This window comes from Ailuropoda melanoleuca, chromosome 9 (assembly GCF_002007445.2).
Source record: "Ailuropoda melanoleuca isolate Jingjing chromosome 9, ASM200744v2, whole genome shotgun sequence".
NCBI classification, from domain to species: Eukaryota; Metazoa; Chordata; class Mammalia; order Carnivora; family Ursidae; genus Ailuropoda; species Ailuropoda melanoleuca.
Genome location: NC_048226.1, coordinates 82,243,758 through 82,260,674, shown reverse-complemented (window position 1 = coordinate 82,260,674; position 16,917 = coordinate 82,243,758). Strand labels below are relative to the sequence as shown.

General features: G+C 40.7%; 1 protein-coding gene across 1 annotated transcript in view; it reads right to left on the bottom strand.

The window, feature by feature from the left end:
- Positions 1 to 16,917, bottom strand: part of SLC30A8 (solute carrier family 30 member 8) — a 47,730-nt gene that overhangs the window by 19,045 nt on the left and 11,768 nt on the right. Inside the window, exons 2-3 of the mRNA XM_034668919.1 lie at positions 14,630 to 14,829; positions 4,576 to 4,722 (exon numbers count right to left, since the gene is read on the bottom strand). Of these exons, the coding sequence (XP_034524810.1) occupies positions 4,576 to 4,722; positions 14,630 to 14,829 (347 nt within the window). The remainder of the gene's footprint in view (positions 1 to 4,575; positions 4,723 to 14,629; positions 14,830 to 16,917) is intronic.

Sequence of the window (16,917 nt, the reverse complement as noted above, 5' to 3'; positions counted from 1 at the left end):
CTTTTTATACCTAGCATCTTCCTAAACCAAACCACCCATGAAGTTACATGTGTGACAAGCTAGTTCGTTTTGACCTATGCGTCTATAGCGGTGAGGCCTCCTGTGGTAACCGTCTTCACGTGTGGCTGTTTCCATTTAAATTAAGTAAAACTAAAACTCCAGCTCTTCAGTAGCAGTAGCCACATGTAAAGTGCTCTGTTAGGGCACCTGGGTGGTTCAGTGGGTTGAGCATCTGACTCTTGGTCTCAGCTCAGGTCCTGATCTCAGGGTCATGAGCTCAAACCCTGAACTGGGCATGGAACCTACTTTAAAAATAAATAAATAAAATTAAAAAGAAAACAAAACGTCCTATGGCCACATTTTACTCCATATTGGAGAACATTTCTCTTGAAGCAGAGAGTTCTGCTGAACAGCACCGGTCCTTTAGAGCATCAGTGCTCATGGGCGTCCATCACCAGGATGAGAAAATACAAGCAGTATTCTAGATTCTAAGTTCTGTTTGTGTTTATAAAACATCCTGTGTTTACAAAACAGCTTTGACCAGTAGTATCAGAAAGGGGAAAGTTCATGTGAAAATGTGTACAGAAAAATGACAGGTACTCCGCCAAAGGTACATGTTTTCCAAGCGTAGCACTGTTCATGGACTGAAAAGCATCTTCAGATCGCATTGTCACAAATTCTTTTTATTGATGTTTATTGCCTCATCTCTCCTTCTCTCTGAATGTTAAAGGAGAGGCAATTCGAAACACTTGTGATGATACATTGTTTGGTGTGAAATTAGAACTTCTAGCAGTGTAAGCTTGAAAAACCACAGCCCACATTGTCAGTGTATAAGCTGTGGTCTGCATCTAGAGTCAGGTTTCATTGAAGGCTGGCTATGTCCGCGTGCTGGCCACCCTTGCTCTGCCCTAAATTCTCCTTTGCATTCCATTCTCGACTTACCCGTGAGAAGTTCTTCAATCTCTCTAGCTGTCTTGGGTTCTCTGTACCTTAGTTCGCAGAATGGTAGAACCTGATCCTGTCCTCCCTCCCAGAGGCACAGTAGCTTAATGGATGGTATCCTGGCTGTTACCACACGCTGAGACCTTGGGCTGGGGCGTTTGCTAACGTGATACAAATGTTCTTGTCCCATTGGAGTAGCAGTAGTGCAGTTAACCTGGCTTTTTGCCGAATCAACGTTGAGAACACGTGTTCCCATGCACACATCCTTTGTATTCTGTGTGCCGATGTGCCTCTAAGGGATTTTTGAATGAGGCTTTGCTTTGTCTCTTCTGTTTTATCTGTGATTGGACTGTACAGCACTGCTTTGCCGTGAATGCTCAGTGGGTAAACTGTACCTGCCCGGTGCCATCCAAACGTCAGCTGCTTCGAAGGGGGCTTCGATGACAACCACAAGGAGAAGAGACTGAGCAGGAAACTTGTCAGGTCAATTAAGAGATGGGCAGCATCTGTGATGACAGCAAGACTCCCAGCAATGTGCCCACCTAGGGGATGCAGAACGTTACGTGGGACTAGGGCCCAAGAATGCAACCAGCTTCACATGCATACTAACCACAGTTGGTGAAAGATGCCACAGACAAACAAAACTTTATGAGAAAGGGTCTTAACATGGATTCTCTTCTTCCCAATTTGACAAGAAACTGACACCCAGAGAGTGCATCAGATGTGAATATATAGAAATGCATTTCAAGGGAGCCACCGTTCCTGAAAGAGCAAAGGTACAGAGTTTGGAAAGTGTGGAGCACATTTAGAGAACATCACGGTTAGACGGGGACATAAGAGTTCCAAAAGAATCCAAAAAGATGAGGCTAGAGAGGTGGGCGCTGGATTTGAAGAATCTTGCACTTGAGGCTGAGGACCTGGACTTCTGGTTTGTAACCCAGGGGTTGCGGTCTGGCACACAGCTGTGTTTGTATTTGACTTGTGATTTTACCATCATTTTTACCACTTCCTTCTACTCTACTAATTTAAATTATCTATCCGAGTTCAGATCCCTATTATGAGTAGTGGGGAGCAGTAAAAGAAAGGGCAGGCACCTTCTGCGGGGGTCTTTGAGCGTAATGACAACCCAATAAAGCGTAGGAAGAGAACCCAAGCCATGGCAGTCCTGCCTTGCCTTTCTTTGTATTTGGTTTGCCTTCTCTACCTCCTTCTAGTTCTCCTTCAAGAAAAGACCTCCAGCCTCCAAAATAGAAATGAGAAGAAATTTCTGTCTCTTCCTTCCCAACCAGGGCTCGTTGCTGGAGATCAGTATTTATTGCTCTTACTACTTCTTCCCCAACAAGAGCTATTGCTGACCCATTGTCCTCCCAGCAGCTGTTTATTGCCTGTGTACGACGAGGCGACAGAGACTATCAGTCACCAGCCCCTCCATCATCAGACTCACCTTGTCTCAACTAATGATTTAAAAAAATTACATAGATGGCTCATAATTGCAATAATCCCCACAGACCACTGGCTCTAGCTGTAGTTAATAACTGGTTTGTCAAAGTTTAATGGTCTGAAGCAAAGTAGTCTTCAAGCTTGTTACTGAGCTGTCAGTGCAAAAAATCAGAATGATTCATTAGCCAAAAAGCAACATTTTGCTAACAAATCAGCTTATCTTCCAGTTATCCTCTGATGTTGCTCTATCTGCCCAACTCAAATTTGATAATAAAGCTGTGTTAATAATGCATTATTTCTTACACGAAGAATGGCCACATGCAGATTAGCAGCCGTCCACCATCGCAGCAAAGAACGATGGTGACCATTCCAGATGTTGGGCCCAAATTGTAGCCTAAGTCAAGGAAATGGAGTCCTATAGGGGCTCATCAACAGGCTTAGCTGAATCAGGAGGCAACTGAGTGAGAAAAAGAACTTGCTTTGGAAGAAGCATATTTATGTGGAGGCCCGGGAAGTGAGAACCATTTTGCAACCATCATTGCTACTTATAAGAACAGTCCAGAAAACTGCGAGCAATCATGCTGAATCCTATGGAGAAAACTGTGTGCAAGAGATAGTTTCTGACTGATCTTGCGTTTGCTTCTGAAAGCCAATGAACGCAGCCGTCCAGCCGGTATTACTGAGCCTTGCTGTGCGCGGTACAGGGATGGGGTATACAAAGAGAAACAAAGTTCAACACATCGCAGTCTCTGTCTTCAGTGATCTCATTGTCGCACATTCACTGCTGCAGACGTGTGCAGTGGGCTAGAGGATCAGAAAAACACTCTCCTTGGGAGCATGAGGACGTTTCTGCACAGGGAGGGATAAGACTGAGCTAGAAGGGAAGGGTTTCTCAGGAAGAGGTAAGAGCAGGAACAAAAACAGAGGGAAATGAAATAAGATGGCGCCTTTATGGAAAAGCGAGAGGTGTGGAGTGTTGAAGCAATAACCAGAGATGAGAGTGGAAATGTGGTGGGGGACCCACTTGCCGGAAACTATGTCAGGGTAAAGAATTTGAATGTTGTCCTATGGGATAAGGGAATCTACTATTATTTTGAGGCAAGGTTGTGACATACTCGGATCTGTGTTGAAGAGAGGGATCTTTGCCGGCAATGTGGAGGCTGACCTGGAGGGAGGAGAAGCTGGGGTTAAGGCACAGCAGTAATAGCCAAGGAAATACGATGAAGGCAAGAACGAAGGCAGGAGCACTCATTTATGGATTACTGACAAGATGGAGAAAGCAGTGTACTGGTAACAAGACAGGAGAGGCACTAAGGACTAAGTTCTGGAAACGCACTCTTCTTAGGGCCTGTGGGGTGAGAGGACATCAGGGAAGCCACTGGGCCTGCATCTCCTACTCCCCTCAGGTTCAGAATGGGTGTTAAGTGCACATGACATGCTCTATGGAGAACAGAGACATACTGACCGGAAGAAAAGAAGCAAATGTCTNGAGAAGTTCTTCAATCTCTCTAGCTGTCTTGGGTTCTCTGTACCTTAGTTCGCAGAATGGTAGAACCTGATCCTGTCCTCCCTCCCAGAGGCACAGTAGCTTAATGGATGGCATCCTGGCTGTTACCACACGCTGAGACCTTGGGCTGGGGCGTTTGCTAACGTGATACAAATGTTCTTGTCCCATTGGAGTAGCAGTAGTGCAGTTAACCTGGCTTTTTGCCGAATCAACGTTGAGAACACGTGTTCCCATGCACACATCCTTTGTATTCTGTGTGCCGATGTGCCTCTAAGGGATTTTTGAATGAGGCTTTGCTTTGTCTCTTCTGTTTTATCTGTGATTGGACTGTACAGCACTGCTTTGCCGTGAATGCTCAGTGGGTAAACTGTACCTGCCCGGTGCCATCCAAACGTCAGCTGCTTCGAAGGGGGCTTCGATGACAACCACAAGGAGAAGAGACTGAGCAGGAAACTGGTCAGGTCAATTAAGAGATGGGCAGCATCTGTGATGACAGCAAGACTCCCAGCAATGTGCCCACCTAGGGGATGCAGAACGTTACGTGGGACTAGGGCCCAAGAATGCAACCAGCTTCACATGCATACTAACCACAGTTGGTGAAAGATGCCACAGACAAACAAATCTTTATGAGAAAGGGTCTTAACATGGATTCAGTCTACNGTGAATGCTCAGTGGGTAAACTGTACCTGCCCGGTGCCATCCAAACGTCAGCTGCTTCGAAGGGGGCTTCGATGACAACCACAAGGAGAAGAGACTGAGCAGGAAACTTGTCAGGTCAATTAAGAGATGGGCAGCATCTGTGATGACAGCAAGACTCCCAGCAATGTGCCCACCTAGGGGATGCAGAACGTTACGTGGGACTAGGGCCCAAGAATGCAACCAGCTTCACATGCATACTAACCACAGTTGGTGAAAGATGCCACAGACAAACAAAACTTTATGAGAAAGGGTCTTAACATGGATTCTCTTCTTCCCAATTTGACAAGAAACTGACACCCAGAGAGTGCATCAGATGTGAATATATAGAAATGCATTTCAAGGGAGCCACCGTTCCTGAAAGAGCAAAGGTACAGAGTTTGGAAAGTGTGGAGCACTTAGAGAACATCACGGTTAGACGGGGACATAAGAGTTCCAAAAGAATCCAAAAAGATGAGGCTAGAGAGGTGGGTGCTGGATTTGAAAAATCTTGCACTTGAGGCTGAGGACCTGGACTTCTGGTTTGTAACCCAGGGGTTGCGGTCTGGCACACAGCTGTGTTTGTATTTGACTTGTGATTTTACCATCATTTTTACCACTTCCTTCTACTCTACTAATTTAAATTATCTATCCGAGTTCAGATCCCTATTATGAGTAGTGGGGAGCAGTAAAAGAAAGGGCAGGCACCTTCTGCGGGGGTCTTTGAGCGTAATGACAACCCAATAAAGCGTAGGAAGAGAACCCAAGCCATGGCAGTCCTGCCTTGCCTTTCTTTGTATTTGGTTTGCCTTCTCTACCTCCTTCTAGTTCTCCTTCAAGAAAAGACCTCCAGCCTCCAAAATAGAAATGAGAAGAAATTTCTGTCTCTTCCTTCCCAACCAGGGCTCGTTGCTGGAGATCAGTATTTATTGCTCTTACTACTTCTTCCCCAACAAGAGCTATTGCTGACCCATTGTCCTCCCAGCAGCTGTTTATTGCCTGTGTACGACGAGGCGACAGAGACTATCAGTCACCAGCCCCTCCATCATCAGACTCACCTTGTCTCAACTAATGATTTAAAAAAATTACATAGATGGCTCATAATTGCAATAATCCCCACAGACCACTGGCTCTAGCTGTAGTTAATAACTGGTTTGTCAAAGTTTAATGGTCTGAAGCAAAGTAGTCTTCAAGCTTGTTACTGAGCTGTCAGTGCAAAAAATCAGAATGATTCATTAGCCAAAAAGCAACATTTTGCTAACAAATCAGCTTATCTTCCAGTTATCCTCTGATGTTGCTCTATCTGCCCAACTCAAATTTGATAATAAAGCTGTGTTAATAATGCATTATTTCTTACACGAAGAATGGCCACATGCAGATTAGCAGCCGTCCACCATCGCAGCAAAGAACGATGGTGACCATTCCAGATGTTGGGCCCAAATTGTAGCCTAAGTCAAGGAAATGGAGTCCTATAGGGGCTCATCAACAGGCTTAGCTGAATCAGGAGGCAACTGAGCGAGAAAAAGAACTTGCTTTGGAAGAAGCATATTTATGTGGAGGCCCGGGAAGTGAGAACCATTTTGCAACCATCATTGCTACTTATAAGAACAGTCCAGAAAACTGCGAGCAATCATGCTGAATCCTATGGAGAAAACTGTGTGCAAGAGATAGTTTCTGACTGATCTTGCGTTTGCTTCTGAAAGCCAATGAACGCAGCCGTCCAGCCGGTATTACTGAGCCTTGCTGTGCGCGGTACAGGGATGGGGTATACAAAGAGAAACAAAGTTCAACACATCGCAGTCTCTGTCTTCAGTGATCTCATTGTCGCACATTCACTGCTGCAGACGTGTGCAGTGGGCTAGAGGATCAGAAAAACACTCTCCTTGGGAGCATGAGGACGTTTCTGCACAGGGAGGGATAAGACTGAGCTAGAAGGGAAGGGTTTCTCAGGAAGAGGTAAGAGCAGGAACAAAAACAGAGGGAAATGAAATAAGATGGCGCCTTTATGGAAAAGCGAGAGGTGTGGAGTGTTGAAGCAATAACCAGAGATGAGAGTGGAAATGTGGTGGGGGACCCACTTGCCGGAAACTATGTCAGGGTAAAGAATTTGAATGTTGTCCTATGGGATAAGGGAATCTACTATTATTTTGAGGCAAGGTTGTGACATACTCGGATCTGTGTTGAAGAGAGGGATCTTTGCCGGCAATGTGGAGGCTGACCTGGAGGGAGGAGAAGCTGGGGTTAAGGCACAGCAGTAATAGCCAAGGAAATACGATGAAGGCAAGAACGAAGGCAGGAGCACTCATTTATGGATTACTGACAAGATGGAGAAAGCAGTGTACTGGTAACAAGACAGGAGAGGCACTAAGGACTAAGTTCTGGAAACGCACTCTTCTTAGGGCCTGTGGGGTGAGAGGACATCAGGGAAGCCACTGGGCCTGCATCTCCTACTCCCCTCAGGTTCAGAATGGGTGTTAAGTGCACATGACATGCTCTATGGAGAACAGAGACATACTGACCGGAAGAAAAGAAGCAAATGTCTCCCTGACAACATTAGCCTGTGTCCCATTACTGGATGACACCACTGTCTGCTATTCATATTTTTATTTATTTTTTTTTTAAGATTTTATTTATTTATTTATTTGACAGAGATAGAGACAGCCAGCGAGAGAGGGAACACAAGCAGGGGGAGTGGGAGAGGAAGAAGCAGGCTCATAGTGGAAGAGCCTGATGTAGGGCTCGATCCCATAACGCCGGGATCACGCCCTGAGCCAAAGGCAGACGCCAAACCGCTGTGCCACCCAGGCGCCCCTAATTCATATTTTTAAAACCCTTTAAGTGTCTTATGAATAGCATTATTATACTCTATAATAGCATATTAATAATATAGTAATAGCATTATTATACTANCATAGCGTAGGAGCCTGATGTGGGGCTCGATCCCATAACGCCGGGATCACGCCCTGAGCCAAAGGCAGACGCCAAACCGCTATGCCACCCAGGCGCCCCTAATTCACATTTTTAAAACCCTTTAACTATCTTATGAATAGCATTATTATACTCTATAATAGCATATTAATAATATAGTAATAGCATTATTATACTTTATAAAAACAAAATTAGACTATCAAAAACTGAACGCATGGGGTTATTACTTAACAAGTATTTAAAACACACCACAGTTTGCATAGGCGTGTTTGGACACTTCTTAAATTTTTCATACCAGGAACCTCAAAAATATAAGTGGCCTAAGTGTCTGAGACACACTGACTGTAGGACAAAGTTAGCCTCCTTACCGGTAAAGCTTGCGCTCATCAAACCCCCCAGCCATCGCCGTCTCTAAGGAAGTTTTATACTCTGAGATACTTACTATCTTCCCCAGGCGGCTCCCAGCTCTGTTTTCCTGTCTAGCCACCTCCCGCGTCCTCCCTCTGTGCTTCACACTCTAAATAGTCCTCCCTCAGGATGTCTCTCTCTGACCATTCCCAATCACTTCCAGTAATGGCCATCCTTGAGCTGATTTTTGTGAGCTCTCAGTGGCTATATATGTCTGTCTTTTGAAATAGGGATACACTTTTACATAGGCATGTTAAGGCCTTTCCATAATAGGAATTTTTACAAGTCGTCAGGAAGAGTCCCAATTTGACAGGTTCAAAGGCCCCTTGACAGTCTACACACTAATGCTCAGAGCCTCTTTAATTCCTTCCACCAACCTGCTCTGTGTCCAGTTCTCTCTGGAAACACAGCCCTATGACCCGGCTCTCCCCTGTTCTAAATGTCAGTTATTCCACAAGGCCTGCAGAATTAATCCAGATTTTCCAGCCAGGCCTCATGGTCTTTCTTGAACCCCAACTACCACTCTAGTTCTATTCTGCACTCGTCCTGTTTTATCTTCCATCACTGACTTAGATAGATCTTCAAGAGGTCCAGTTGTAGGTCATAGATGCCTAAGTCAACCTGGCTTCAACCACAACACCCAAATGATAATTTATTGGCTCAAACAACTGAGAACACATCAGGGTGGGACTGGATCAAGTGCAGCCTAATCCTAAGGTTCCAGGAACGTTTGGGGAGCTTTGTTCTGTCTCTGACTATTGCTATTTATTGTCTTACTGAAGACAGACTACCTCACCCTTAGCAAGAAAGGTTGGACTCTGGAAGCTCCAGGTTTATATCATTTCAGCAGAGTATTTGTACAGGATAGAGAGCTGTTCTCCCCCCACCCCCTGCCTAGCCTCCCTATAAAAAAGACCCAGAGACTGAATAATCTTGCTTGGCATCTCATACCCAGCCTTGCCTCTGAGATTGAGTTTCTTGGTCCAGGAGGACCAGAACTGCAGTGACCACAGTGAGTAGCAGGAAGCTTCCTGAATAGGCAATCCCTGACCGCTACAAACAGTGGCCCCCAAATGCAGCTACACATCAAGAATCACTTGATCTGCTTTCTAAGAATACAGATTTCCTGTCCTATTGCCGACCTACCCACTTAAAATCTTCCCAGGCCAGGCTGCTATTTTCTACCTCCTGGACCGCAGCAGTAGTCAGGTGCTTCTCCTCAGGACCCTCCCTCTGGAAGGCCTTTTTCATCTCCCTCTTAACCACTTTTCAGTTCCTACACAAACTTTAAGGCCTGTCTCAAATCCCATACCCTGTATGAGGACCTCGTGGGTTCCCAAAAGTGACCTGAGAATCACAGTCGCTTTCTCTGACCTGGTCAAGAATGGCTTCAGGTGAGGTCTGGTTGGGGTCCTGGTTGAAGATCAGGGTTTTGATGAGTGTGGGAGATGAGGAGAGGCCTTTTCCATTCAAATAAGAAGACATAAGCAAAAGCTACAGAGACTTTAAGATACAATGGTTATTTTGCACAGGATGGATAAATAGCCGAAACAGAAGAGTCACGTAGTGACGTAGTAAAAGAAAGAGACTGATGGTCGGTTTGGCAGCGACATGGTGGAATGACTTGAAAGTCAAAGTTAGAATTTTTCACTTTTTCCACAATGCCAGAGCATTCGAATATGTTGATCTCTTTTCAGTTGGGGTAGCCAAGTGGGCCCTAGCACAGAGGAAGCCCCTGAACCAGCCTTTCCCGGCCACAACACATCTGTGGGTCTACCCCAGTATTCAGTAATGTTTTCTGTGCTTGCTGTGATGGGGGAAACGTTGTGAAGCACTGAACCAGACAAAGAGGAGCCGATGAAGAATTCTGAAGATGGATTTAACACGATGAGAGCAATGTTTTAGGGAAATCAGTTCAAAATCAATGCAGCTGAAATTCCAGATGAGTCTGTCAGTATCTACTTAATTCCTTTACTGACAGCATCACTTTCTTCTGGCTCTAAACTGAAACCAGATTAGAATTTATGGACTAATTAACGATTAAAAATGAGAGGGAAGAGGGAGATTGATTTGCTCACTCCAAGTGAATAGATTTTCATCCCCCCTCCCCTAAAAATATAAGTCATTTTAAAGCAACATTACAGGGCATAGGAAAGGTACAAGGAGAAAAATGAGTTTTATGAATGAGAGACCATCTCATTTCAGACTGTTGATTAGACATCAGCTGGGGAGAAGATGCCATCTGTTCTCAGCATCTACATGGATTCTGGGGAAAGCAGAGGAAGAAAGTAGCGGAGAGAACAAGCCAGTTTCTACGTCTTACGGAGCTGTGTTTGCATGCAGTGGTGCCAGGACTTTGTCTGGAAAGCTGTGAATTTCCAGAACATCACCTTTCTAAGACACATTTTGAATAGGTTTTTTTTTTTTAATTTTCCTTTTTATCCGTCTCTTACATGAGCAATAGAATACTCTCCACAATCTTAGGAATTTAACTAATAAAAAGGAATATACCTCTGGCATAAATGACACCAGATTTTCCAAGTGAATTTTCAAATTGGAACTACTCAAAGTAAATTCTTTGCAACTTCACCAAGCTGTGATGTTGGTTCCTTCAGAAGACTTACCCTGGCTCTAGAAATTATATGGTATCAATTATTTTTATAATCTGACTGGAAAGTTATTTGTCAACCCTGAATTTTTTTGGACTGGATGAGTCTAAGTTCTTTTCCAGTTTTCAAAAGGTATAAAAGTCTGAGTATGAATATAAAGGCCATAAGACTCCAGCTGTTTAAGAAACCAATTGATTCTGATTGTTAGCCATGATCGTGCAAAACCAAACCAAACAAAAAAACCCAAAAAGCAAAACAAAAACAAAAACTTAGCAGGTTATGTTTTCCTCCAGTCTTAGATTATTATTAATTTAGCCCACCTTTTGGGTAACAGAAAATGAAGCCAAAATATTGGTAAGAGTGTAACAGTTAATTATGAGAATGGAGTAATAGTAGCTTATGATACTATATGCCAGGTAGTTCCTAGTGTTCTTTTTTTATTTGGGGGGAGAATAATAAATAAGATACATTGCATATCAAAACTTTCAGACTGAGTTCATAGCTAAATATAATTTTATTATTAATGAAAAGAAAGGCTAAAAATAATCAGAGAAGGATATAACTCAAAATATTAAAATATACAGTAAGACTACAGCCCTGAGGAAAGATAGAAGAAGCAACAAATATTTTTAAAGCCAAAATTGTGAATTAAAAACAGAAGAAAAATTTAGATAATAATATATTCCCTCCCTCTCTTCTCTCTCTCTCTCTCTATATATATATACACACATACATATATAGATAATATAAAGAAGCTAGACATCTATCAAGTTAAATCAAGGAAAAGAAAATATGTAAACAGTATTAAAATGAGAAAGTAGCTAGAATAAACAAGAGAATATTAATATGAGACTGTCATGTTCCAATGTATGATAATAAATTGGAAAATTTCTGTGAGATGGCTGATTTTGGAAAAACATAAATGACCAAAATTTACTGGAGGAGTAGAAATTTTAAGTACATCAAAAAGTGAGGAAGAAGCTAATAAATATATTTTTAAAATTATTTCCAAGAATGTCTCCAAAGCTAGATAATTTGCCTGGGACTTATTTAAAAAAAGGAAGAGATAATTACAGTGTTATATAAATCATTTCCATTTTTTTAATTTAAGATAAAGGTAATATTAAAACTAAACTTTTCATTTTAATATGTATAACTCTACTTCAAAAACTTAGAAAAATAGCTCCAAACAGAAAACTATCAATTTTAATTATCAATAAAGATAAAAAATCCTAATGAAAATATGAGTGACCCAGCTTGAGCAATGCATTGAAGGAATGGTCCACCACAATCTATTTGAGAGGCACTGTAATGACAGTTCTAGGAATTTGAGCCCCTGAGTTCAGACTGCCCGCCCTCTTACAAGTAGAGTACTTAACTCTGCATTTCTGGTTCTTCATCCACATAGTGCAATTAATAGTAGGAGGACCTGCCTCTCAGGGATTTCAACAGGATTAAGTAAGTAACACAATGACAAGCACTCATCACAGTTCCTGGCACATAATAAGCATTAAGTAGGTATTAGTTATTGTCATCATAATGCTAGAAATGCAAAGACCATATAATATTAGGAAATCTCTGAATAGAAAACATACCAACAATGTGTCAAAAAATTTTTAAAAGTGTACGTTTATAAGAAAAGATACTTGATAAAGGTCAACAAGTATCCTTGATTATTTGTTAAAACTAAAAACTAGGGGAAAAACCCACTTCATTGACATAATGAAAATACTTAACCTCATTATTTAAAAAAATAAAATAAATAAATAAAATCTAAAAAAAAAAAAAACAAACTTAACCTCTCAGGAAACATTTCACTTAACAGTTAAATAGTTGAACAGAGGATCTGATTTAGCATAGATATTATTTAACATGATAAAAATATGAAACATACAAAAGAAGAGATATAATTATTGAAAAAGAAGAGAAATATGTTTTTTTTTAAGATTTTATTTATTTATTCGACAGAGATAGAGACAGCCAGCAAGAGAGGGAACACAAGCAAGGGGAGTGGGAGAGGAAGAAGCAGGCTCATAGCCGAGGAGCCTGATGTGGGGCTCGATCCCAGAACGCCGGGACAACGCCCTGAGCTGAAGAGGGGAGTGGGAGAGGAAGAAGCAGGCTCATAGCCGAGGAGCCTGATGTGGGGCTCGATCCCAGAACGCCGGGACAACGCCCTGAGCTGAAGACAGATGCTTAACCGCTGTGTCACCCAGGCGCCCCGAGAAATATGTTTTTTGCACAAGAGATTGTTATCTCGTGGGGGGGAGGATGGATGAGAGAGGAACAAAGAAAATGGTTTGAGATACATTTAGAATGAAGATAATGCAAATACACTTATGAGAATAAAATCAATATGCAAGATGGAAAACATTCCAGAATATCAAAAGTAACCACCTAGAAAAGAGGACATGCAAAAAGGAAGACCCCACTCACCTCCAGAAGGAATAAACCAAATATATCTAAATAACCCTGGCAAGAAATGGGCTGCCCCTATATTAAAACAAACAAATAAGCCAACTAACTAAAATCACAAAACATATGAGAGATATAGAGTATTTAGATAAATGGAGAAAGGTGCCATATTCCTAGAGGAGAAAATTGAGTATTCTAAAAAGATTTGTATTTCCAAATTAACTTACATATCAATAAAATCATGATCTGATTTTGGAGAGAACTAAACACAATTGTTCTCATGTTTAATTAGAGTAATAAACAGAAATAAGTGAACTTTTCCTTTTTTCTGTTAAACAAGGAATAATGAGGAAAAGAACAACAGATATTACAACATATAAATCTACATTAATTAAATATGTTACTAGTAACAAAGAAGAACAACACAGATCAATGAAACACCTTAGAACCAAACCCTTATTCTTTATAAAATATTGATGAATGATTAAAGAAACATCAAAAATCAATGGAAAGAATAATTAATTATTCCAGAAATAATGCTGAAAACTTTTTTAGTTATTTAGAAAAAGAATTTTTAGTCCTTAGAGTGTATCTAATCCCACATTGATTTAAAATTAAATGCAAAAAAATTGAAGAACAAAATGGTACTTATCTTCTCAGTAGATGGGGACCAAAGCACTAACATAGTGAAAGAGCAATAAAAGAAGTTAGCTCGAAATGGAATGTTTGGTACAATTACATATATAAAATTTAAAACTTATCCACATCAAACCAAAAATTAAAAAGTAAACAATAAACTGAAAAAGTACTTATAATGAACATAAGTTCAATATCCTAACTATATAAAGAGTTCCTAGAGATCAATATAGAGATTATAAAGTATTAAAAAACAAGTAAACAGGAGACATTAAGAGACAAGCAGGAAATGCATCAACAAAGGGAAATATGGATTACTAATAAGCATGCAGAAAATATTCTAACGGTAACCAAAAAAATGAATAATAAAATAAAGCTATTCACCTATACATTAACAAAGATACTCAAAAGATTAAAATAAGCTCTGGCAAAGATTTGGAGAATCATTCTTACATACGGCAGGCAGACATATGAATTGTTTTAAGCTTTCTGGATAGCAGTTTGGCAGCATCCATCAAGAAGTAATAAAAATATTTGTGTCCTTCAATCATATTTTCCACTGTTAGGAATCTCTTTTAAGGGATTAACCAGAGAGGCAGGCAGACTTTTATTCATGAGTTTTCACTGAGCATTGTCCATAGCAGGAAAAAAAAAAAACCTCCCTAAGTTTCTAACAATAGAGAGATGGTTATGTAAATCACAGTGGAGTGTATTATAGAATATTATTCAGGCATAAAAAGGGTTTTGAAGAATATTTGATGGTATGGTCAAAAGCATTCAGTATGCCCTCAGTTATGTTAAAAAAACTGAGTTATGAATAGAAAAAGATATTGTACAAAAATACTCCACAATGTTATTAGAGGATATTACTCAAATGTGGGATGGTGATGAATTTTATTTTGTTTCCTAATATTTTCCACCTAATCTATAATGAGCATATTGTTACTCAGTACTTACAAAAAATATGAAATCTTTCTTTCAAAGGAGAACTTACATAACCGTCCACAGTGATGCAGGGTTTTGTGTGTTTGCTTGTTGAATCAGAGAAGTCTTTTTAAGTAATACTCACCCACGACCTCTGCAATCATGAAAACGAAGCATATTCCCGAAGCAGCACAGAGTTTCCACTTGGCATAGACTTGCTCGTTTGCTCTGTTCTCTGTGGCCTTGGAGTTGCTGTGGCAGTGATAGATGGCTCCTGACTCCAGCTCCTCTGGCTTCTCTCCAGGACATTGATCTTTATTCAAGGATTTCTGCTGGAGTTCCACACTATGGATGAGTTTGACAGAAGCAAGACGTGAACGTGGTTGCAAACAAACACCTCACTGACAGCCCTGCCTCTTCTCAGAACTGATAGTAGGACATCTGCTAACAAGCTGGGAAGTTGCTGTTCACAGCTCTTTCCACAAGAAATATCAAGTGTAAGGAACAAGCAAGAAATTTCCTTCTGAATTCTCAACTACTAAGGTTTTGCTTTTATTCGGTCAAGGTCTTATTCAGTCTATACCAGCAGTGATTAAGAGATGTCAGAGGAACAGAAGGGAAGCAGATACACTTTGATGCATTTCCTTCCACATTACCGCACTTTGAAAAGATTTTGGACCCTGTGTTACAAATTTTAAAGGGGGGAGGGGCAGGGCAATTTTGGATATGCGTGCCGGAGGCAGCTTGATGATTCAAATACTCACTATTAAATGCCAAAACTCTTCCTTTCTTCTCCACAGCAACAGTGTTAATAGATCATAGCACTTTCTCCTGCTGAGTCCATGTGGGCTCTTAGAAACCTTCTTAACACAGCTTTGCAGACAATCTCTATCCATCTGTCAAAGCTGTATTGGGAGTTGAACTTACACTTCCTAAAGCAGGCAGGACTTACCCGTTCTTCTCAAATATAAAGCATTATTTAGAGCCATGTATAAAACTCTAGAATTTCATGGATGGAAAGATTGTAGATAACATTCAGTCCAATTCCATAGTTTCTTAGCTGAAGTAATCAAGGTTCAGAGAGGTTAAGTAATTGCCTGGGGCCAAATAACCAGGAAGCAGCAGAACTGGGATTCTAAGCCCAGTGTTTTTTCCATGTGGCTCCACCCTGCCTCCTACCTGAACCTCAGAACACCTAAAGCCAATCTCTACTGATGCCAATATGAATGTCCACAGATCTTGAGCTGGTCAGACATTCATTTTTTTAGCAAACTTATTGGAAGACATTAATAAGATTCTTAGAATGAAGAACTTAGCATTCATGTCTTTGAAAGGTATAAAAAGAAAAATAAAATCACCACCACTTGAAGAGCTCATTTGTCTTATCACCATCTGGAATTAAAGGTCTATAGGTTTTGGCTTAGATGATGATAATTATTATGACACTTATTATTATTATATTTGGGTTTTTCTTGAATAAACTAACATATATATTCATTACAGAAAATCTAGAATTACAGAAAAGCACAAAACAAAGGGAAGAATCACTGGTAACCTTACCTCCAAAAGACAACTATTACTGATATTTTGTTGTTTAGCTTTGTAATATATAAACACTTTTTTTTTTTACTTAATCAAAGTCCGTAATTAATTAGGGTATTTTTGATTACAAGAACTGAAAACAAAGCTCATGCTATTAAATGGGAATTATTGGTTCTGCAACTGAAAACATCAAGATGTATCAGTATTTAACCTGATTTAGGAAGATTCCAGATGCATCGCTCTGCATTCTCAAGTGCACTTCAACTGCAGGATGGTTTTCCTCATGGTAGTGGAATGGTTGCCCAAGGTCATCAGGAGTTGTGCACCTGCCTTTTCTTATATAGGGAGAGAGAGTGTCCATTCCCAACTCCTAAACAAGAGTCCTGAGTTGCATGCTGATTTGACCAAATAAGAACCAACCTTTATAGCCAGAGGCATATGGATGGGCTAATTGGCTTAGACCTTGTATAATCAGATTGGCTAAACCCTAACATGCTGACTCCTGGAGCTGAGGTTGGGGTAGATGCTACCCAAATCATATGGCTGCAAGTCGGTGGGGAAGGGCTGGAATGGATTATGGATGAAATGAAGTGTCACCAAAGGATCCTACAAAAGATACAGCTTTGGAACCTGATTCTTAGCTATATGGATTGTTGACATTTTCTCAATTTATTAAATACTATACAATATTATTTTTAACATATAGAGAGCACTGTATTTAATATAAATATGTGAGACACAATGAACTGATTTCCTGTTATTAAACAATTCATTCTTTTCCAATTATTTGCTCATACAAATGGGGCTGTTGATCTTTATAGTTAATCTTTACTCAGTATATTATTATCTTCTTAAAATTTAACCTTAAAAGGGGAACTGTCTGGTCAATAG